We start from the raw sequence: 24,580 nt of genomic DNA, 5'->3' as shown, positions 1-24,580 counted from the left end.
ATCCACAAATCTTACAAAATTGTTCTTTTTGTAGTGTGTAAAAAAAAAGAAAGAAAGAAAACAAAAAAACCAAAACAGCAACACCCAACAACATCAAAAACATCAAACAAACGACATGAATTGTTGTATACTGAACACATGGTTTTAAGTCTGCAAGATTTCCACAGGAAAACTTTTACTTTTTAACTTCTGGGGGCCTTGTTGGGTTTGTATATAATTCTCTTTGCCCTCTGGGTAAGACCTGTGTAGCTCAGAGTCTGGTGCTTGACCAGACGGTGGCCAGGTGGGGTCACACCGGCTTCGTGTAACCAAAGATTCCCACCGGGAAGTACTTGACATGCGTTGGCCACTGGGCAGCAAGCTGAAAAAACTTCACATCGTTCCACTCCACGCCATCAATGTTGACTAAAAGGACCAAACAGTTGTGAGACAAATGCATGGGGCATGCAGAAGACTAGAAGTTAATCTGCTGTTATTGCGTAAAATAAACAGCAGATGGCAGTGCAGCCTAGAGCGTCTTACCTCTCAGCATTGTGTGTTGGTGCTTGGCTGTGCAGATCAACCTGCTAATACCATCGATCACTTGGCTCTTAGAGTCCAGCTCTTTCTCCTTGGGCTTCTTGCTAAGGAAAATCACTGAGCAGGCAGAAAGCGTGAGCTCAGTCAGAACAGGTTTACTTTACAAACTTTCTCTGCCAAGCCTGGGAACTTAATTTACTGATGTGACAAAATAAAAACACGTCCAGATCTCAGGACTATTTCAGTATGTTTGGATGCCTGAGGAGGAAAGAAAACTTAATACAATTGCATCAATTTGGTTTTGTTTTTAAAACGGGTTCCTACTCATGTTTATTGCGCAAATACAATATTTCTCCTTGTTCTAGACTTATTCCTTAGGTGGATTTTTAAGCCACAAAAACTGCGATTCACCACAAATTTATGGCAGATATTTCTACAGAGGTCAGGCTTTGAATACATAAGCAGCAAAAACCACAAACAAGAAGGACTAACAGATGAATGAATGGTCAAATAGAATGGGTAATTGATGGATGAGAAAATTAAAGAAAATGGAGCAGGTAAATAATCCAGACTGCATTTCTAGTTTCCAAACTCATCCTGGAACCTATTTTCAAAAAGACAGTGTATTTTATTGGACTTGTTGTTGGGCAGTATCTCACCTGCAGCAAACATTGTTTTGTTACATTCAGTTTGGAAAACAGGGAGGCTTTGCCAAAAGTGAACGAAGTAAATTACAAGCATCATCTCTAAAATAAAGTAAATTATCCTGCAACATAGTCCATTTTTGGCTTGTAGAGCAATCTAATGCAAAACTGTAGAGGAACAAAATCTAAAAAGGGTCTTAGCTCAAATCTTTCTTTTCAAAACACAGCAAGCCGAGACCCTCAAAAGCTGGTGAGAGATAACTAACTAAACTGGTTAGATGCCTTTGAAATTACAATATATGGGAAGTGTAAAATAACCATCTTTATTTCTGAATGTGGAGCCTAAAGTCCAGCCTAAACAGCTAAATTCAGAGCTGCTAAATACCAATAGGTGAGCGTACCTTTCTTGTTTTTTTCCTTGGTGACTACAGTCATGGCCATGCTAGGTGGAGGAGTGAGTTCCCCTCCGCAGGGCAGGCGGCTGACTTGTAGCGACCGGAAGTTGCACTTGAGGGTGTTCTTCAATCCCACATCCCTCTTCTCGCCCTCTTTCTTCTTCTCCGAGCCTTGCCAGGTCCAGTAGTCCACCTGGAGCCCCATAACCTCACTGCCTGAACACGGAGAGCTAGAAGGGAAGAAGGCAAGGTTAAAACACAACAAAAAAATAAAACGCAAGCCAGTAAAAACACCACAGACTAAAACATGATGCTCTGTACCCAGCTCCTGACAGGGCAGTGGACACAGAGGGCGACTGCGGTGGAGTACTGCCAATCTCCTTCCCATACGGGCCAGCCGATGGGGGCGGTGGAGAAGACAGGATGCTGGTATTGCCTCCCATCGCATCATCAGAATCCACTGTTGGAAATAAAATAAGTACATTAACTCTTATCATAAAAATAATAATAAAAAAAACCTTTAGGATGTCTTCACATTTTGAACAAAAAAGTTGACCACCTTAAACATTTACACACATCGAAGTCCCAAATATGATAAAATCTAAAATGAAATAGTTTCCTACTTGAGGTCGAAAGGCTTTGCTCCACTATTCCAACTTTCACAACCTGCAAGAGCAAACAAGCTTCAGTGTGGAACACAGCAGACATGTCTCAACCGTAACATCCGAAATGGAAAAACGAATCCTTACCCCAATAAATGGTACAAACTTCTGACAGGAATCCTCATCCGGGCTGTGAGCAGAAAAAGAGCGAGAACGCTGTGAGGGTGGGAAAAGGTGTCTAAACATTTCAATAGTCGAGAAGTGCAGATGAACACTCAATGTTCCAGGAGGAGAGATGGATTAGGAATGGCTTTCACCATGTCCCTTCGCAGCTGAAATGACTCGGGTGGAATATGGGATTTTGTTGGGAGGGGATGTCACCTTACAATGAGATGAAAATGAAGACCGCTCCTTACAACCGGAACTAGAGAGAGCATTTCATGTTGGCTCAAAATCTCTTCAAACAGAGAAGCTTATGGATTCTTAAGCAATGAGTAAAAGGAAAATCTCTACCGACACATGCCTCTGCAGAGATAAAAAAAATACGAAGCCTCTCATTAAGAGAAACAGAAACCTAGGCAACAAAAGAAAAAGCCAGAACACATTCAAGACAACCAGGAGGTAACAGTGCAACTCCTAAACCTGCTGGGGAATCGCCAGTAGGAGTTGCAACACATCTGCAAAGCAACTTCCTCACAAAACAATCATCCAAGGGATGGTTTCAACACAGTGATGCTCTAAATCTGGTTCAGAAGATTTTAGTAAGAAAGAAAATAACCAACCAAAGCTTCATACATTATGAACTGAGCAGCTTTTCAACACATTACAGCACCCTCCAATCACTGCCATTCCTAGTAAAGATGGGTCTGAAGCATTGTTTTCACTGAGCGGAATATGCCACTGGTGCTGTTTACCACTATGTCTGTTTCCATTGTACAAGCAGCCGTTACCAGACCCATACCGCACCATTCCTGGGCTCCTTCAGTAGTAGGTTCATAGGACGATGGTACAGTACCGTTAGGATGGAGCTACTGGCGTCTCACATCACTGTCCATTGGTTGGGAGTCAGAAAAGCATCACTGCTTGAGACAAACTAGTGCGTCATGTTTGTTGTTGCACAAGTATGACGCCACGCTAGTGTGACACATACCCTGTGAAAGTCCAATTAGTAATGGAAACACTGTCCTGAGTACCCCGGACCATAAAATACCTCTGCCATAGAGCTCAATGGAAACGAGGGAGAAGTGGCTCCAAGATACCACTCTGCTGCAGTAAACTTAGGAGATTTATTTATTTTTCACCACTGGTACCATTTTCTAAATTTAATTATTGTTTTGACTAAATATATGGTCAAGAATAGGTAATCTTGTAGACATTTGTTGACTTATGAAGACCAACATCGTTCTTATAACAACTATTTCATAATTTTTCTCCAGCTGAATAAATGTACTTAAAGATTGTTTTTTCCTCAACTGTTCTGGCTCACCTTATGGTACTGTGTATTATTATTTTTCCATGTCACCACATAATTATGGAGGCCCTGCCCATGTGGTAAAATCTTTCACTGAAAACAAACTAATCAGCTATAACATTATGACTGCCTACCAAAAGTACATTGGTTTCCCTTTTCTTGCCAAGACAGCCCTGATGAACTCCACTAAACCTCTGAAGGTGTGCGACAGTATCCAACAGTGGGTTCTTAAATCTGTGTAAGTAGAGAAGTGAGGCCCATCGGGTCTTCTTTGTATGTGGGCACTGAAGTCCAAGTGAACACCTCAAGCTCACCGTGGTTCACCCGGACTTATCTGGACCCTTCACATTTCTATCAGAACCAGGAATTTGAGCTACACTAGCAGTAGTTCTGAAATTTTCATCAAACTATCACAATTTGGCCCTTGTCAAACTAACACTTGTCCATGTTTCGTGCATTTTAACTTTAAGGTTGAGAAGCAGGAACAACCTCCATCTCTATGTCTATTTGGGGACAAAATGTTCACTCGCTCCCTGATATTTGAGGTTTATTCTGGGAGAATACCTCATCAGGAACACTTCACACCCCAACCACGGCCTGCACACTGTCCTCAGGTAGATGATACCGTAGCCTGAGTCGCAGGTTGAAGAGGTTCTGTGGAAGCGACTTTCAGACTGTTGAGCAGTAAATCAATTGCTGCTATTTTGTACATTACTGTACTCTACAAGTTTGCTAAAATATATTTGTGCAATCAAAATTTCTCTTGTGCAATAGTTGGATATTTATTTTTTTAAAATGTGCTACTGATTTTAAATTTATTTGTTTTTATGAGCTTGTGAAACAATTTTGTTTTGCACTGTGTCTGTAAAGTGGTGCTGAATGATAAAGTGATTTGTCTTGTGTTTTTAATATCCCACTTGCAAACGGGTGCTATGGTGAAGAAATAATCAGTTCTTCAGTCCACCTTTCAGTGGTCATCATATGCCTTATTGATGTTCCAACAGTTCACAAAGTGTGACCTTTTTCAGTTATGTTCACCGCATTCATCGACATACATGTTAGTATTTAGATTTCATGCATTTCCAAACAACATTTAGGTCATTTAGGTTTTGTTTATTCAAGTTGATAACAAAAATGTCTTAGATGTTTCAATAAAAGTTAAAAGAGAAACTAAACAATAGGGTTAGGGTTTGTGGTTTAGAGACAGCACAATATTAATTACTTTTGCTTTGAAAAACAAAAATGTGACAAATGATTTACTTGACTGGTTTGACTCTTCTACCTACAGATGGTCCCGCCTTCTAAGAAAGCACTTGGTTCTCACAGCATTTACAATTCTTATGGTACTTTAAAGCTGGCTGCGTGTTAGAACACCAACTTAATTTGTAAAGGCTTGTCTTAAAGGTTGTTAGGCAAATCGTCACAGCAACAACACAGACGACAAAGCAGGAATCAAAGTCACAGCAAACCAGAGACACGGGTCAAGACAAAGTGAAGTTAGACAGATAATAGTGTGTGAAAAGGGAAATGTAAAGACACAGCGAGGAGCTTAGGCCAAATGGAGGAGAGGGAATAAAAGAGATCAAACAAAAAAAGCTGAGTTAGATACCTGATATAAAAATCAAAATACAGACTTCTTTTCCTTGAAAGCAAATCAAAGAGGGAAAGGGGGAGGAGAAGGAATGCAACAGTTAAAAACTGTGTTGGTTTTATAACCTGCTGACCAATTGGAAGCTGTGCTCACTAAGATGGGAAGGGTAGTTAAAAAAAACCCAACAGTTTTTGTTAATCTTCTTATCAAGTTCAGAATCCTGGTTGGGCTCTTCCAATGATTGCCATCACAAAAAGCTGTGTAATATGCAAAAGCTGAATGCTTGTAAGCAATTCAAGCATTGCCTTCACGCAGTTTAATGGATATTTACTTTAAGAACTTTAAGTTACAATGATGGTCAGGATTAGAATTAGAAATTATTTCTGAGAGAATATTTTGGGATTGCATAAAAAGCACAGATATAAACATGCATACAGATGCTGTATGGATATGGTTGAAAACATACAAGTAATCCAGTTTTACCTCTTCTGTTTGTAGGTGAGCATGGCTTCTGAGATGGGGAACTGGTGGGACACGTTGGCACCGGCTAGATACTGAATAATACGTCCTGCTACATCCATGTTGTCTGTAGGGGAAAGTAAGACGGATCATCAATAAATAATCAATAAAGAGAGAGATGGATGAGAGCATAGTGCAACGAATGATTATTTTAGTAATTGATTATTCTGTCGATTATTTTGATGAGTGATCAATTAATTGGGATTAAAAACTTGGCACATTCAGGAGATTTTTCATTTGACCTCTTAAGACTTTTTATACAATATGGGACATACATTAAAATATTCAATTAAACAAATAATACGTTTTTTAAATAAGAAAAACATTGTATTGCTTAAAATGCAATAACATATCAGTCTTTATTCTCATTTCAATTATCGATTCATAATGATTAATTGTTTCAGTCTTAGATGAGTGGAATAGATCGACTGATAAAACTAGCCAATTAATGGATAGATGTGCATCTTTTAAGTAGAATCCAACATAAAAGTCTTGAAAATAAAATATTTCTCCTTCCTCACATTTTTCATGAATTTGTAGAACAGAGAAAGTCTGAGTTCTAGATTCATGTCCGATCAACAAGAGTCTACATCTCCACATACATCAGATTGCTTGGAGACTGAATATTAATTATTTACATTCTTCCAAACGTGGGTTAATACTGACAGGCGAAGCACACATCTGACAGACCACATAACAAATAAAAGAGTGGTGGGTTATTAAGGCAGCTACCGTTAAGGATAAAAGATTTAGAGAAAAAAAGGATGCCAAGCCTTCCTGCTTTCATTAACTCCTTAGTGATGACTCAACACGATATACAAAAAACCATGACTCTCTTTGAGGCTGAAATTAAGATAAAAAGTGGAGAAGGATTTTGGTAGCCGGGCTTGTTGATACTTCAGAAGTGATCATGAGACAGTGGATTAAAAACGATTGGATGAGTGCAATCATAATTTGATGTTTAAGTTCACAAACAATAAATCACTTCTAAAATAAGCAAAATACAAAGTCAAAGAAAAATACATAAAATATGTCTAGTATGAAAAAACAAACAAACAAAAGGTGAGTGACGCTATATGCTGGTTCTTAAGATGTTTTGCAGGGTGTGAAAACACTGCCTGATCAAAAACCATCTACTGCGACAGACAGAAATCCCCTCCTCTGTTCAGCAGCTCATGACCTGAGCTCTGACCCAGTTTCTTTCCCTTTCAAGTTAGCTGCGCATTAGACACACAGACTTTCCCTTCAGCCAGAGTTTGGAGTGTCGAGTCCTACCTGATGTGGGCCGTTCTGTCCTGCAGAACAGCTCCCTCCAAGCCGTGTCCATGAAGATGTTGTTGAAGCGGCTATCGAAGGAGGCCACATACTTCGCCAGGGGATGGGAACCTGCATGCAGACTTGGTTACATACATGCAGCATCTTCAGGTTTAATTGCAACTCCGGTTGACGTACCGATGGGAATAACGAGGAAGCGTATGTAACTGAGCCAGTCTGGGGTTTTATTGGCGAGCTGCTCCACGAAGAACCTCAGGACGGTGCTGAGGTAACTCTGGTCGCCTGCAACGGCCACTTTTATTGTCGGTGGTGTCTGAGCATTGCAGTTGCAGCTGGAAGGTGTTAAATAAAGAAGGCAGTGAGTAAAACGAAGAAAAAAAAAAATCTGGCTTGAAGAAATGTAGGTCAGAGATGTTGTGTGAAAAATTAAAGCCTGCCTGAAAGAAAGATTTGTATCTCTATAGGACTGTTGCTTTAAAACAGGTCAGCTTTGTTTTTCCCCCAAAGAGCCACATTGTATCAAACAGATTTTACAGCACTGAGGGCTTAAAAGTATCTAGAAGACTTTTTCAACTTTATTTAAGCAGCTCTTTTGATCCTGCCACAAGAAAATCTTTATAAATAGTGTTACTTTTTAAGACCAGCTCAAACTGAGCCCTCCAGCTGAATTAAACCAAATCTGCAAAGAAACGAGGTTGAAATTCTTTTATAATGAAAAGAAAGACTTTTTGTCATCCAGTTATTAGGCTAATAGGTCATTACATTAGGGTGCTGAATACTGGATCAATATTTATAAAATATAGTATTTTTATTATTATGGTGACGACATTCTAAAATATTTCCCCTTTTCATTTTGACTTTCTGTTTAAGATGATAAAAATATAACCTCGCCTAAAAGTGACTTGAAAGCTTGCGGAGATGACAAGCAGAGATGACGGATTTAGAAACAAAAGAACACTGAACACTTGTCTGGAAACAGTGGATTTTCAAACGATGGCTACACAGACAGAACACATCAGCAAAATGAGCAGAGGCAACCTGGAATCTTCTGAGGAGAAGCCTCCATAAACAAACACAGATTGGAAAGATTTCTCCCTGATTAAATGTTTTATACAAACAAAGCATATGCATGTGTGTAGGCCACTCACAATCTCTGGATGCGTGTAACGATGGTATTGAAGGCAGCCTGCACATCAGCAGCAGAGTAGGTGGAGACAATGGGCTGGCCCTGTTCATTGAGCAGGTCGGCTACGTACTGCACAGAAACACACATGAGAGGGACACAATGAGTTAATGGATAAGTGAGACTGCGTCTGAAAGACAGCAGAAGCAGGACAATCTGAGAAACCTCCTGCATACATAATACATCAAAGAAAGGTCGGATTGTCCTACAATCCAACGTTGCTCACAAATAATGTGAGCCAACCCGACGTTGGCTCACATTATGAAACATGATGAGATTAAATCATGCTCTTTATGATCCCTGTATGTATAAGAAGGGTTTCTATAGATTCTTTGTGTCAAAACTATCATTTATTGTGATACATTTCTTATCACAGCAAGAATTTTGATTGATCGCTACAATAAATTTCAATTACCGTAACAATGTTATTTGTTGTTGAGATTATTATTTGCATTATTTTTCTCCACTCTTTATTCAATGAGAGTATCAATAAATTAAAAAAATATGGTTAAATATTTGGTAATATAAAAGACACTGTTTTATGTGACTAGTGTCCAATAGAAGTGTTTTATAAATGTTTATTTTTTTCAAGAGTAGTATTTGCGTTTGTGAAGCCATGATTGTTGCGTCATGCACTTATATTTCCCTAAAAAAGTGAAATAGTTCTCATCACTTTTACTGTTATCACAATAGCACCATAAAGTATTGAGATAAAACTTTAATTCCATATCACCTATCCTTAATCAAACTTCTTAAATCCCCAGATAATAATTTTCAGATATCATTGACAATAACTGACAGTTTTTCTTGTTTATATACAAAGGATTGAGATTAATTTATATGCTTTTGCAGTGGCAAGGCTTTAAATAGAAATGGATGAGTAGATAAGAATTCTGAGTAGAAAATGAACAAAACTCTTTACTTTCCCAGACTATAAAAACCCATCGCTATTTTATGAACAGATTACTGTTCTGAAATGAGAAGTTCTGAAATGTTATTTAAGGAAAACACACCTGTCCCTGCCACTCTGTAGTGTTTATGAGAATGATGCTCTCTGGTAAGCGTTCGTCTGAGATGAGGATCTGGTTTAGCTGGTCGTACACAGACTTCCTGGGAACCTTGGAGAAAAACGAGGAGCAGAGACTCTGAAACTGATACAAGCACATGCATCAGCCAAAAACGGGTAAAATGGTAAAACCTTTTACCCGTTTACCTGGTAAAACATTACCAGGATTTACAGGATCCCTCTTCTGTAAAACCCGGTAATGTTTTACAGAAGAGTGACGCTTACCTGCGCTATAAGCCGGGAGTCTGGTGAACACTCGCTCTCCATGCTGCTGGTCCTGTCGCTCTGAGCCTTGGAGTTCTGCCTATCTTTCATGGAGGTGCTGCGAGGACGCCTCTGCAGCCTGTTCTCCACTTTACTGAAAATACAAAATGCAACCAGCTCAAAACATAAGACCGGCAGAGAGAACAAGAAATCTAACAATCTGGAAGCAACTTGTGAATAAAAATGGAAACACCCATTCCACATGGACTCATTCTGGGGTTAACTTGCATATTTAGATACAGATGTTGGTTTGTGTGGGATCGGATTATTGTGTTTATTCCCAGATGTAGTGATGAGCCGCTCACCTGGGCGACATGTGGTTTTGTGACTCCGTTTTGCAGAGCTTGCCGACGGTGCTTGGGATCCGTTCTGTGTTGACATCCCAGCTATTGGCCTCCACAACTCCAGATCCACTGTTTTCCGACTCTGGCTCCTGGACCTACGATAAATAGGAAGAATAACCAGAGTTAAACATATTTCATAACCAAATTCCATACTTTTAATTTTCCAATCTCCAACTCTTTTTTTAGCTCAATATACAAGGACAAATACAAAAGTTCATTAACAAATTAATTTCTACAGTGACCAGACTATGGCTGCATAACATAAGGAAAACATGTAATATGTGACAGTAATACTGAATATTGTGATAATGGTATGACTTTCTGAATTTGGTTCATTTTAAACACATACCTCATATTATGAACAAACAATTGAGCTAATGCAAAAAAAGTTCTTTATTTCCATCTAAACAAGGTCAAATTAGCATCTGGCTTACATCTGATGTTTCAGCAAGGAAACAACTTAGTTGAAGTTTCTTTATGACTTCACCACCGAAGCACGTCCTTACCCTCAAAATCTTTTAATGCTGAATCAGAAAAGTGTTTAGTGAATAATAAAACGTTAGCTAATAATTAACATTTATAGCAGTTCAGGCAGTTCTCACACTGTGTACAAAGATACATATATTGAGAGAAGAATACATTTGTGATATGTTGAGCAGCACTAGCTTAGGACTGCAATGCAAAACAAATCCATAAACCAAAGTGGAAGGAATGTGGGCAAATAGATGAATAAAGGAAAAAAAACACACACAATAAAACAGGCAAACAGTCTGTAAACATCGATGTTTTCCCACTTATCCAAATCTGTAAAATACTTTCTTGTTTTAAGACTAAAAATCTCATCATATCTTGTGAAGTACTGGGAATTTTCAAAAGAACACCGTGATAGTTTTTAATATCTTCTTATAATAGCTTTATTACATTTATTTTAGATTTCTTTATTCTCCCTAAGCCAAGATCTTTTCATTGCATAAAAGTCTCACTGTGTTTTCAGATAATTTAAACATGTTTATGCATTTCATTTTATGATCTAACGAGAGTAAAATGCCATTTAAGTCGGTGTCCCGTTTAAACCCAAATACCTTGGATTTGACCCAAAATAAATAAGGGAAGTGATATCTGAAACAAATTAAATTTTTTTTTAAAGTAGTCTTTTTTTTTTCTCGTTAACAAGCTTTAAATTGAAAAACACTTTTTATGGGAATCAAACCTAGCTCATCAATCTCCAGCAGTGTCTTCTCTGTCTACCAGCGGCTCTGGAGAACAAAATAAAATGTTGATTGTGGCTTTGCATGGAATTGAGCTTGGGTTGCTGAGGTTTTTGGTAATTGTAAATGCCCGCCGTGACAGAGGAGATAAAAAGCTGTGGTTTGTTAGCAGGTGGTTGAAGAAACATCTTCGATATTCGCTTCAAATTGGTTTAGTGAAGCAGATTGCTGAGACGGCCGCCCTGTGCTCGGAGGGGGAGCCACGGCTGAATGACAAAGGTTAAGCTGACCCAGCAGCAAGAAAACAGCAGGAAACTCGGGGACCTCTCTCAATCCTCCTCATTCAGAGTTATCTTTGTCTGCCCTCACACACTCCCTCTCTTTGTTTCTTTTTATCAAAGCCCCGAGGGAGGAGGCGGTGAAGTGAAAAGGGAATGGTTGGAAGGAGTAAATGTGAGAAAGAGATGCTCCAGAGGGGTTTGGTTTAAATTATGTGCCGCTGTTCCAAAAACATACCCCAACAGACGTTTCTGTGATGCTGTCATCTTGATATCGGCTCCCCTGGACTTTACATCTGTCCACAGTCAGAAAGTCTCCGCTCTGTAGGGGGGAAAACACACACACAAGGCTACATTAGATTATATTCTCCATGGAGGTCACTTGCTAGTTTTTCAGACAGTTCCCAGGATTCCTACATGTGTTTGACAAGTTTTAAAACTTTTTCAGACTCACATTTCCAGAGTTTTTAAGTATAAATACAAAAGTTTGCTTTAAATTTACTGTACATGGTGCTACAGTAAATAGATCATCTGTACACAATGAATGGATGTGGATGGACGGACAGACAGACAGACGATATAAAAGTGGATGACTATAAAAATGGATATAAAAACAGAACTAGATAGAGACAGAAATGGATGGATGAATATAAAACCCACATGGATGAATGAAAGGATGGATGTAGAAATGGATTCATATAAGGAAGGAAGAATGGATGATTTACACAATGTGACAGAAAATAAAGTCTGGAAACACAAAATGTTTTCCACATTTTTCATACTTACCCAGACCTGTAAATGTTCATGTTTTTGTCAAATTCTGTATTTTTCCAGACTGCACTATCCTCAGTGACCCAACGGTCTAATAGTCATGCTATTCACTGCATTAATTTCACCCACACATCTAAGCCTGTTTGCGTGCTCAGAGTTAAGCCATTAAAAATATTCCTGTGCATCTTGTAACATCTGGGTTAATTCATTTCAGTCTGAGATCAAACAACTTTCCTTTCTGGCTGTGAGACATGTTTATGAAGTTCCACTGCAACACAACAAAATAAGGGGCTACAGCAGCCTGAGATGCTTTGGGCTATTTTATTACAAGCTCAAATGGATTCCCAGATATTTATAAACGGCCCCCCTCCCTCACATCGTTGGATTCAACATGCCTCTCCTGCTCTGCCTGTGTTGTTCTAATAGGCCATAAATCTGGGAGTAGGAGTTCAGGGCCGCTCCATCCAATCTTCCTTCTGGAGCATAGTTGTGTCTAAATGTGTGTTGATGGTGCTGAAAAGGTCATCTGGTGACACACCCTATAAATACTGAGAGCCTGCAGGGGTGGACAGGGCAAGGACTTAAATCTTCATCCTGTCCTGGCTGCATTGCACTCAAGCTCAAACGGCGATTCCCTCGACCTCAATGAGCCGAGCGCTTACAAACATTTAAACAATAGCTTCTTCCTTTTTTTTTTTACATAAGAAACTATAAAACAAATGAAACTGAGCCCTAATGATAAACAATGAGCCTAGAAGACAGCTTGTTCATACATGGTGATTAATGATCAACTTACAGGACAGGATAATTCTCTCTGCTGACTTTTTTGGCTGTGTATGCTTCCGATCTCCGTCTGGGAACTGGAGTGAGACATTCCTTCAAAGAACGGCCTAAAAAAGAGAGACAATATTTTAAATATTAGGAGTTTAAAACTAAGGGACACAAAGTATTCCGCTCCAACCTTAAGAAGAGTCTTATCTTGTTACAATATGGGGAAATCTTCTGATAAAATGAAACACTTTTAAATATTAAGCATTACATGTAAATATTTCCAGAACGGATTTACAAACAGCACAAGACAGCAACATCTGCGTCGTGGGAGAAATTGAAGATAATACAAACATAAACTGACTTTTGAATAGTTTAACTGAGAAATAAAGAAGCCTGTAATAATACCAGGGGTTTAACAGTACATGTGATTTATGGTGCAGTATGTACATTTTCTAATGAATTAATACTAATTATATTTTTTGTGACACCAAATCAAAAAAATTAACCCTTAAATAAGAAGACTTAAAAAAATTTAACACTTTTGCCAGTGCAGGGGTTCAAAAGCAGCCCATTATAAAGGTCTAACAAGTATATTTTTTGTCATAAGAATTGAACAACCTGGGATGTGCTGTGGTGCACAACCCACATATGGAGGCCTTAGTCCTCGACTTGGCTGTCACAGGTTCGATTCCCGGCCTGGTGGCCTTTGCTGCACGTCTTCCCTCTCTCTCGTTACCCACTTTCCTATCAATTAACTATCAAATAAAGGCCACTAGAGCCAATAAAACCATAAAAAAAAAAGAATTGAACAAACTAAAAAATTAGACTTTGGTTAAATTGTTTTGGTTTTAATTTCATGCCAAAACAAGTAAAACACAAAACAGACATAAAATCTATATAAGGTCCAAGGCTGCTTTGACATCACACAGGCAGAATCTATCAAATTCATTCAGCTGCTCTTAATTCTGCTGTTTCCCAAGGTTCTGTACTGGTGTCTTCTCTATTTAATAACTATCATAATAAAAAGTTTAGAAATTGGGCTTTAAGAAAAACATACTTGAGTTTAGGCTTTGGAGTGCTCAGTACACTCTCATTGTCCTCCATCTCTGGCCCGCTGTCACTCTGGTTGTACACCTCCAGACTGTCGTAGAGCAAATCCAGATCCTCCTCAACCTCCTGGGTCTGGTCTACTGGGTCAGAGTCTAGCACCTACCACACACACAAACTTTTAGTACATTACAGACACATAATGTACTAAATTACATTGATTTTTACACTTCATGAAGTGTAAAAATCTAATGTTGGTTTAGACTTCTGGACCAAGGAAGGCTAATAAATTCATACCTTAGTTTTTTGTTCTTTTTAATGATAGTTAAAAGGTAGGTGAGTGCTGAGGTGCTGCACAGTGGGGATTTATATCATAGGAAGTGCACACAGGCAGGCTTGTGGACTAATCAGGTGATTAATGCCACTCCATAAGAGCAGAAGCTGGCGGGAAGCAGATAAACAGTCTGTCCCCCCGCCTCCTTCTGCCTGGATATTTATAGAGCTCAAGCCTTGCACATTACGCAGGCACAAGGAAGAGATTAGTGACAGTGAACGTGATAAAAGATAACTGGGCCACCTGGAGCTTTCAGAACCATCCAGAGAAATACAGCACTGAGTTTGGTGTTAGTGAACATCATTAGACATACAGCGCCTCCCAAAAGTTAGAATGCCCCTTGGTATATGTCCCTATAATTTGTTAGAACTACAGACTTAAATGAGAAGTGTGAGGTGTATTTGTATTTAGCCCTCCTGAGTCAACACTAAATAGAGCTCTTCTAGGCAAGGAATTTTTCTGTTCATTCATCTTTTTCGCCAAACAGCTCATGCTCTGACATATTAGATGGAAACTGTCTCAAGGGCCCAATTAAAGCCTTTTCACATATTCTCAACTGCCTTTAGGTCTGGATGATTTTTTCGTCCCGACGCTTTGCTCTAAGTCATTTCATTATAGGTCTGGCTGTATGTTTAGAGTTGTTGAACTGTAGCACAAACCTCTACCACAGTTATTTTTAGGGATGCACCAATAAATCGGCCAGGGTTTCCTTATGTTTAGGAGATTGGCTGACATGTGAAACCGATCTTTTTCACTCATCTTGTGCAAAGGTCAGAAAATCAGCCAATGTCCCCTTTTTCTTTGCTATGAGAGAGGGCTGACTGACTCACCCACCCACGAGGTCAGGTCTGCACATACACGGTTAACAAGTCACCTCGCTGTTGTCAACTTAGCAACTTTTCAAACAACAAAAATCAGCATGAGCCAAAATCAGAATCAGATTGACCAGAAAACTGCAATTGGTGCACCTCTTGTTTTATTGTCTGTTTTGCAACCTCTAACAGCTTCTGCCTTGTATTTAACCCCAGCCAGCTCCCCTGTCCTTCCAGCAGAACTACATCCCACATCATGATGCTGTCACAACAGTGTGCAGTGTTAGCTTTCTATTTGATGAAGTGGTTTGCTTAGGTAAAAATAAATAAATAAATAAACAGTCCAAGTCCAATCTGACCATGTAGGGCAGGGGTCCCTAAAGTCAGTCCTTGAGGGCCAGCATCCTGCATGTTTTAGTTCTGTCCCTGGTGGCACCAATAACCTTTTCAGCAGGTCAGTGTTCGTCTTAAGCCTTCTAACGAGTCATCATTTGATCCAGGTGTGTTAAACCAGGGAGAGAACTAAAACATGCAGGAGGCCGGCCCTCGAGAACCGACTTTGGGGACCCCTGATGTAGGGTCTTTCCCCTACATAGCTTGTGGCAAACCGAAAACAGGAAAGCTGTCAAAAGATAAATATAATTTAACAATGTTTGACTTTCTTCCTACAGATTTTACATTCTACAACCTGAATATGCTCATTCTACTACCTGAAAATAGTATAGATACGAGCGAACATCTGAATCTTACTCCAAAAAAAGAGCTAAATGTCTCACTTTTAACCTTTTATACAACGTCTTAAACAGAGTCCACAGAAAATATATTCTAAAAAGTAGATTAGTCATCCATCAATTATAAGAAGTAATGGGTTAATCAAGCTGTAAATCATTCTGTATGAATCACATCTATGGGGAATGTATGAATCAGACATTAATTAGCTGCAACAATGCCTGTAACCTTATTTTTCTTCTACCTTTCACTGCTCTGCAGTAAAAGACTATTCAGGCAGTCAATGCTGGGATTATTTTCTGCTGCCTCAATGGTAATATAATAACTACAAGCATCACAGCTGACTAACTTGAGACCACGTAACAGTCTGGCTGAGAACACAGAAAAAACCCAGCAAACCTTTTCTTTTGTGCTAAAAAGAAGTTTGTTTGGGCAACAACTAAAAAAAAAATAAAGCAGATGTAGCTTACCTCGTCAGTAACCTTGAACCTCTTCAGCAGAGCAACAAATTTCTGCTTAAAGTTAGGTTGCTGTAAGAGAAGACCAAAAAAAAAAAAAAATGGTGTAAATATGAGCAAAGGAAACTGCTGAAATAAATCTCACATTTAACAACCATCTCAGCGAGGCTTGGATTTATAAATTATCCTTGTTACCAACTACTGGATTACTTATTTCATGCAAAGACCATTATAGTCAGTTCAGCGAGCCCACATTGGTCGTTTACATGCTCATCCACATCCTGCTAATGGCTTGGACAAATGGAACAAGCTGTGCTACTTCTCCTAAAAGCTAGTGGAACAGTACGCTACACGTTTTATGCTATTCTCATGGTCAATGATTGGTGAACATTAAGATCTTTGTGACAGGAGAGCGAGCCACTCACCCTGGTCATGGAGGTGGTTCTGATCATTTTCCTGCGGGGTTTCTTGGGCTTCCGGACTTCATCATCTTCATCATAAATATCCTGACATTAAAACAAATGCAAATGAGACCGAAGGCTATTCAGTTATGCCATGTTCTTTCCATTTTCAGATGATGAATTCAACCCAACTCCATTTTATGGCCTAACCCAGTTATAAACACAGAACAGCTACATTTATATTGAGATTAAATAATCATCTCATTATAAGATTGAGATATTGGGTAGTATACTGAAGGTGATTAGCTACACTGGGTTTTATTTTGGAATTTTGGAGTAAAGGCAGCTGAACACAAATGTACATCCCACTTTTCAGACTTTCATTTCCAAAAAAATCTTTATAATCATTTATTTGTTTCCTTCCGCTTCACAACTATGAACTTTGTGTTGGTCTATCATATAAATTCCAAATAAATACACTGCAGTTTGTGGAAGCTACAGTGATATGTTCGGCAAACAGCTGAAAAATAATGCAAAACATTATTTTTCAGATTTAACAGAGAGCTGCAGCACAGTCACAAAATGATTGTTCTGGCACCGACCTGGGCATTAACTGCGTCATCACTGGCCTCCTGCTCCGACGAGTAGCTGTCATCATCGTCCTCTGAATAATTGTCCATGTCAGGGGAGCGGTCTGAGGTCAACAAATGAAAACAGTTGTCAAAATACAGAGATATCGGCTACCATAGAGGCTATGATGGATAGAATTTTTTTTTTCTCTTTTTGTCGTTTTTGCAAAAGTTCTTAAAAGAGAATACAGCATTTTTATGCAACAACAATAATCTTGAATTTCTATCTTGATTTTCAAGCATTTAATAAGGCAAATGTGGCGAGATGTTGATTTTACTGGACATTTTTTGAAGATTTGGTGGAAAAGCTTTTCCCAATTAAATTTTTATTAAAGACAACAAATATTTTCAGCTTAAAAATCTGCTGTTTGTTTATTTGGAGCAGCTTCTTTGTTATTCCTTTTGCCAGTGAAGCATCCTGTTCCGTGCTCCAAGGTAGGATGGATGCTATTAAGGATCAATGAACGGAGAAAGATAAACATCTTTTCTTCCCTCCCTTCCCTCAGAGTGACACTCGTTTCATGCTTGCCGCATGAGCTCATGTGTTATGTTTGAGCAGCTTCCTTAATAACATCCAGAACAGTGTTGGTCGGATCAGAACAGCAGAATAATGCTACGGAGTCCGGACTGGACCATCACCGTCCAGAAATAGAGCGGTGAAAGGTAATAGTCCCTCCATCTGTTCAGGTCTCACATTGACATTGCAGCCGCAGCTGAAGAGAATAACATATCTCTGGCTGTGGGACAGGCCTGGATTAATGGAGTTTATTCTGTTCTCAGTTGGGAAACTTGAGCCAGGTGGAAGGAGGGAAGAGAGGGGCCACAGCGGGGAGGTGCTGGCTCTGGGGTTGAAGGACTGAAACACATTTGGGTTTGGACTCAGACCTTTCCAACAGACCTACAGTGTGAGGCGGGAGATGGCGCTCGCCCACCTGAGGTTTTGGTCTTGCGGCAAGCCTGCCCGCTGCCGTCCTCGTGGTCGATGGGCTGGCTGGACAGAGAGTACACGCTGATCTCTGCCACGCGCACCGGGGCCTCCTTCACGTTGCTATGGAGACCCAGAATCTGTCCCCCGTCTGTTGGGTGTTGCATCACCTGGGCACAGTGCAGCATTTAGATCAAATTTAAAATCCATCCGTCTAATTAATGATACGTCTCACCCAGAAAAAGATTCTTTGGGTTTGAAAGTTTTAATTTATCTGCAAGCTAAACACCATCTGCGATCATATCTGGTCCCATCACTTTGTTCCATTTTTCTAAAGCAGTGATTAAACAGTAAAAAAATAAAACATATTTTCACACATCCATTCCTGGTGAAGAGATTAAAGCAGGTTCTCTTAAACCACTGATAACTAGGCTATCTGTAAATAAGTCTTCATCAAAAAAATAACTGCTTTGCCTAAGTGACCCAATCCAATCAGCAATGCCATCCAACCCAGCAGTGCAAGTTTTAAATAAACGGTTTGGAATTAGATGAGAGAGGATGAGTTTTCCGTCTAAGCTCCATCTGGGGGCTGCTTGTAATATTTCAGCTGATGAATGGCTGGACAGGGAGCAGGCTCATTTCGATCAACCACCAGCAGGAGTCCACTTGAGCTCTGCGAGCAAAGCCCAGGAAGCCACTTCCTCCCACACAATGCTTTGACGGTTTCAGAACACGAGGCACAAGAGGGTTCTGCTCTGCAGCCGGATGACAACGCAATTACCCTGCAGGGTCCAATAATGATAAATTTGGCTTCATTCATAAAAGGTCTGTGGGTTATTTCCCAGCAGAAAGAGCAGAGCAGCTGAGTGGGAATTTAAAACACAATAATGCATTAGTCTTGTTTTCAGATGCCAATCAGTTTCTGCCCTAAAGGCCACAGCAGGAAAAGACAGATCGTGATTAGAAAATGATTGATAACACCTGTACCATGCAAAGGTATGCATGCCTCTTAAACTATCTGGGTTGGACATCAGGTGACTATATTTATGTGCCATTTCTATACATGTGTGGTTTGTAGTTTGTTTTCTATGTTATTTTCCCTTTATTGTGGGGACAAACAACAAAAACTGGACTAGCATCGCTATATTCCTAACAATCATCAAATAGGATAAAATATTTAATAAGATATTGGAGCTGCAGTTTTTTTTTAAATTTTCAGCTATGGCTTAGATAGAGGCAATTATGTCAAATTTTATAATTGTCCAATATAAAAGAGAAATGGAGGCAGGACTAGCTAAGTGGCCAATAGGCACCATATATTACAGTATATATCCAGTAATACACATATATCAATAGATGCAACTCATAAAGGCGGCTTGTTACATTAAATTTATTTAGGGGTATCAAAGTAGAGGGGACAGGGACATTTTTGAAATTCTTTTTTTGTATCTACAATTATACACTGCTATGTGTTAGTATATCACATCAAATCCTAATTAGGGTTGTAGGAGGACAACCCATAAAAACAAAGGGGTATGAATACTTTTGCAAGAGAATTAAAAAAAATATATATTGGTATCTGTTCTAGCATAGCTAATTTCAAGGCAACAATCCATAAAACATACGAGCATGATGATGATTCAGTTGAGTGTTTGTGGACAGATATCCTTATTCTGTCATAATTTCCCCACTGTGTCTCCAGCTGAGGTTTGGACTAACCCTAAAGAAGTAAAAAGACTCAATAGTAAATTATCTTTTATTCTTTTTCAAAAAAACAAACTAGCTTATATTTATTTCAACAGCCAATCGACAATGAATGCACAGTTTGTTTGGTTTTTTGGGGGGGGCTAGAATAGCACATATGAAGCAACCACCAGATGGTCGATCATTTCACACAGCTCTGTCTGATGAAAATGAATCACAGGAGCCCATTCTCTCTGGCAAGCAGAGCAAGGTAGAACATGCTCACAAGCTCAGAGCAAAATAGCGTGCTTCTCAAGCAAAGCGACTGAGAATGACACATGAAATGAAGCGGGTGAAAGCACTCCACCCCCAGATGAGGGGACGTTACCTCGGCCATATTGATGACTCCCACAGCCAACGTTTTGTAGCCCAGGATGGTTCGATTTTTATAACGCTTCCGTCTCTGCAGCATGATTTGCAGTCTGTTGGCGTCCCTCTTTAGAAAGTGTGGGTACTGTAATGAATCAGATGAAAACACATCACTCACCTTAATACATTTCATCTGTTTATATAGTCCTACAAAGTAAAAAAAAAAGGGGAGTGAACCTGTTTATGGTAAATTTTTTTGTATTTTTTGAAGATTAAAACACCTATCCACGTATTCAGTTGTAAATATTCTAAATTATAATCAGTCAAATTAATTAATCTGTCAGATTTAAAAAAAAAAAAGTTTTCTGATGCTATGTTTAGACCATTTCTAGAACCCGGAGGATTATATTGCACTAACGTGCAACTACTTTTTAAGGCAAGTCCACATGTACATAATTCCATTACTCAGGTGATATAAAAAAGAAAAAAAAAAGTCTGTTTGCTCAAGGATTTCTTTAGTTTTTACTGCAATATCTGCTCACACTAGTGAACGTCCTGGAAAGGAATCATTAAAGATTCTTCCACTGGATTCTATCAAGTTATTTGTACTATTTCAGAATTTAATCCCTCACTGTTGCACCAAATATATCAGTAGTAAGGTAGTTTTTTTATATGTAGAGCTGTACCTTTTTGAAACCATAACTAAATTCTTCAAATAACTTTCTTACCTTTTAGCTCCACAGCGTTCTCATAATAATCATCTGTAGTTGTTGGTTTTATAAGTTGGCTGAACTTATCGCTTCAACTTTTACAAGCTGAAGTTTTCCTGTAATTTAAACTGTTCCTTTCAAACATTCCTCTGCTGAAACTTTCTATAATCAAAGACTAGGACGTCAACAGCTAATCAACAAACATGATTAGTGTTCCTAATTAAAACTTTTTTTTTTTTTTTTGAATTTCCTAAACTTTTTCAACATACAGCGACTGTTGAAAAATGGCCTAAAATACTAGGTAAGTGACCCAAAACAACTCAAAAGCGGGTCGTTTATTCAAGCAGTACCAGAAGCTGAAGTTGGGACCCCAATAATGATGATGAGAAAGCATATGTATTTTAAAAATGTTGTAAAATAAATAAAAGTAACATGCTAGCCAATATACCAGCTGCTGATACTGATTCTGTTATCCTTGTACAACTATTTAACTTTGTAGAAATGCCAGTATACTAAAGAGTTAGTTCATTTATGACCTGCATATTTTTTAAAGGTCAAAATCTTTTAGGGTTACTAACTTTACAGATTTTGAAATGTTTCAGCAGCACTTTTGCACTGACATCTGTGTGAGAGTTTGCAGTGGAATGTGAGATGGCTTGCCTGTAGTGAGAAGGTGAGCTCCAGGTCGGTCTCCATCAGTCCGCTGGGAGGGAGGACGTACTCGTTTGATCTCAGAAGACGCTTCGAGCCCTGTGAGGCAAAGAAAAGTAAATGGTAAAATTTGTTGAATAATTACTAAAGATAAGCTTTAGGTTCTGACAGGGGCCGTCTTTTTCGTCCTTGCATTTCTACCAGTAGAGCAAATTATGTGGAATCTGGGGAATAAAGGTCAAAAATAAATCTGACTTAAATACATTAATGTGAAATTTGCCAACAGGTATTGCTGAAAAGTAAGTAAGCCTAAACAGAATTAATTAACACAAATTAAAAAAAGCTTTTTTAAAGAAAAAAGCTTATCCTGTCAGACAACAATGAGCAAATCTGGAAGTCTTTTTTTTTTTTCCTTTAGAACAGGCCTGCTCCACATTCACACCATGCAGAGTTGCACCAACCCGTACCCTTGAACAAACAGTCCTCAACTCCATTACTTCTCCCTACAAAGCAGTTTTTTGTTTATTTTTGCAGAATAGGAGAAATATTTTGTTTTGAGAGCTCCAAATACGCATCAGCCACATGATGATGCTGTAATGTTAACTATAGGAGCCAATATTCTCTGTTGTAGAAGCACAGCCACTGATTCAAACTGCTACTTGAATCCACATTAAGCTTTCTTATCTAATGGTAGCCATTCTGCTTAAGACAAACTCATCACCTGAGCTAATTCTGGGAGATGGCCGCCTGAGGATTTAAATACAACCGGTTGTGGCAGTCTCTTCCAAGTGGAAGCTAAACAGTGCTCAGCATGTTCCCAGACAACCTCTGGCAGGCTTTGACATGCTTCTCTTGCATGGCACGGATTTAATCCATGAAGTTACTTTTGAATTACAGATTTCAGATTAGCTTCACAATCAATTTTCTTATTCTGCTGGTTGTAATCCTAAAAACAGGAAAGCATGAAGCTACCAACAACTCATCAGGTTAGGGTAACAAGTTTAGGCCAAGCTTAATGTAAGCAGACTTTTGTTGTGCAACAGTTCTGGCAACGGCAACAAATAAAAAGTTCACAAATCTTCCAAGCGTAGCTCACGCATCTAGTACACATTCCAATTAACTTAAGACTTCCTCAAGAATAAATTCCCCAATAATGATGTAATGGTGAAGTAGGTAAGGAATTAGGCACAGACTTACCAGAGTTTCTAAATCACAGCCGGTACAGTTGATCAACTCACTCAATGATATTTCAGACAGTGTAATCAGCTTGCTTTTGTGCTATGCTACTGTTATTTTGTCTCTCTTTCTATAGGGGGTCTGAAGTATTTGTATATTTCAGGTATTTTGCAGGTGGCTATAGTTACTAACCTCTGAATACCAGTGGTACACTGTTTCAAAGAGCTACTTGAACCACAGTAAATGTTTGATAACTATTTAGGTCCGATTGATTCAGGCTCCCAATGCCCGCAATATATTCAGTAACACTCCTTTTCTATTGCCTGCCAGAGGTCTTTCTGCATGGAGTTTCCATGTTCTCCCTGTGCATTCGTGGGTTCTCTCCAGGTACTCTGAAAGTCCAAAAACATGACTGTCAGGTTAACTGGTCCCTCAAAATTCTACTTAAGTGTGGGCGTGTGCGTGCACAGTTGTTTGTCCTGTTTGTCTCTGTATTGACATACGACCCCTTTTGACCGCAGTAGGAATACATGTGTGAGAAAATTGATGGATGGATAGTTTTCTATTGCAGTATGAAAATGCTAAGGTAAAGTATTAAAATGTTGCTTCATTGCTAAAACAGTGAAGATTGGCCAGAAGCAACTTTTTAAATACATTTTTGTGGCGATGGAAGCATTGTTAGTCCTCTACACAACAAAAACCCTTTATATCAATTTTAGCTTCAGTTGCTGTTTTGTTTTCTTGGACAACAGCTTTAGCTTCCAACATGCAGCCTTGGCTTCAGAAAGCTCACAATAAGTTGTGAGCTTTCTAAAATAAAACGTACTCGTTCAATATGCTTCAGAGTACCACAAAAAAAGAGAGCAATAGGTCTTTGACAGTAGCTGTGCTCTGAGTCTGACCTTGTCAACATCAGCTCCACAAAGAGGCCTTGTATACAGTTCTTTCGCATGCCCATTGACTAGTACAATGAATCAAGGCAAAAAAAACCTAGGCACACTGAAACGGCACAACCTTGGCCGTTTCAGTGTGCCTAGGCAAGGAAAGCTTGCACTCAATGTCCTCAGGCCCCCTTTTACCCTCAGCTATAGCTCCTACAACAAAGTCTCAGGGGCCACATGAAGATGGCCCCTGAGGCAAAGCCTCCAAGCAACTACCAGCTCATGAAAAAATGAGTTCAATGTCACATTTCCTCCTATGGTTATCTTTTTAAACACATTAAAAACTCTGAACTGAATCTCTTGTTTGCAGCAATGACAGGAAGTGTGTTCAGGTCATTCAAAGTGTTCGGTGGGGAATTATATTACAGAGGTTTTACAGGGGTTTGGAGGCTTCTGCTTCCACCCAACACACACTGATAAAGACGCACACAAATATAATTGGATCATATCTCAGCATGCTGCACACCAAAGCTGTTCTGACACCAACTTGCAATGAAATGAGAACTATGCACCATTTGTGTCAGAATTCATTGTAGAATTTGCTGAATACAAATGCATCGGGCTGTTTTAAACATGTTTAACATACTGGAAGTGATAAGAACCAAATCTGATACAACAACTATGCCCAGAAAAAACAAGAATACTTCCTCATTACAATTGCGGAGGCCTGGAGACTATCTATATGGAAACCCATTACAAGGGCTGAGTCTGAGCTTGCATGTTATTTAACTTGATGAGTCCCACACAGATGAAAGAGACTAACCATCAACTGTGTTCAACAGACAAAGCAATGACGTAAAACAAGAATTTTTGT

General features: G+C 39.1%; 1 protein-coding gene across 6 annotated transcripts in view; it reads right to left on the bottom strand.

Annotated features, from left to right (window-relative positions):
- Positions 1 to 211: 211 nt before the first annotated feature.
- Positions 212 to 24,580, bottom strand: part of zmp:0000000755 (phosphofurin acidic cluster sorting protein 2) — a 162,936-nt gene continuing 138,567 nt past the window's right edge. For 3 of the 6 annotated variants that reach the window (XM_044135802.1, XM_044135803.1, XM_044135798.1), the window contains 23 exons: positions 21,659 to 21,748; positions 20,308 to 20,433; positions 18,244 to 18,406; positions 17,285 to 17,376; positions 16,707 to 16,787; positions 16,294 to 16,353; positions 13,959 to 14,110; positions 12,927 to 13,020; positions 11,598 to 11,681; positions 9,835 to 9,968; positions 9,491 to 9,623; positions 9,213 to 9,350; positions 8,165 to 8,271; positions 7,194 to 7,348; positions 7,017 to 7,127; positions 5,706 to 5,808; positions 5,241 to 5,273; positions 2,308 to 2,350; positions 2,182 to 2,224; positions 1,880 to 2,018; positions 1,565 to 1,788; positions 523 to 636; positions 212 to 405 (listed from right to left, as the gene is read on the bottom strand). In XM_044135802.1, the coding sequence (XP_043991737.1) occupies positions 290 to 405; positions 523 to 636; positions 1,565 to 1,788; positions 1,880 to 2,018; positions 2,182 to 2,224; positions 2,308 to 2,350; positions 5,241 to 5,273; positions 5,706 to 5,808; positions 7,017 to 7,127; positions 7,194 to 7,348; positions 8,165 to 8,271; positions 9,213 to 9,350; positions 9,491 to 9,623; positions 9,835 to 9,968; positions 11,598 to 11,681; positions 12,927 to 13,020; positions 13,959 to 14,110; positions 16,294 to 16,353; positions 16,707 to 16,787; positions 17,285 to 17,376; positions 18,244 to 18,406; positions 20,308 to 20,433; positions 21,659 to 21,748 (2,535 nt within the window). In that variant the 3' untranslated portion in view covers positions 212 to 289. The remainder of the gene's footprint in view (positions 406 to 522; positions 637 to 1,564; positions 1,789 to 1,879; positions 2,019 to 2,181; positions 2,225 to 2,307; positions 2,351 to 5,240; positions 5,274 to 5,705; positions 5,809 to 7,016; positions 7,128 to 7,193; positions 7,349 to 8,164; positions 8,272 to 9,212; positions 9,351 to 9,490; positions 9,624 to 9,834; positions 9,969 to 11,597; positions 11,682 to 12,926; positions 13,021 to 13,958; positions 14,111 to 16,293; positions 16,354 to 16,706; positions 16,788 to 17,284; positions 17,377 to 18,243; positions 18,407 to 20,307; positions 20,434 to 21,658; positions 21,749 to 24,580) is intronic. The other 3 variants (XM_044135799.1, XM_044135800.1, XM_044135801.1) reach the window with 3 other exon arrangements.

This window comes from Gambusia affinis, linkage group LG13, assembly GCF_019740435.1.
Source record: "Gambusia affinis linkage group LG13, SWU_Gaff_1.0, whole genome shotgun sequence".
Taxonomy (NCBI): domain Eukaryota; kingdom Metazoa; phylum Chordata; class Actinopteri; order Cyprinodontiformes; family Poeciliidae; genus Gambusia; species Gambusia affinis.
Note: the sequence above shows the minus strand (reverse complement) of the source record. Positions and strands in the feature narration are given on the sequence as shown.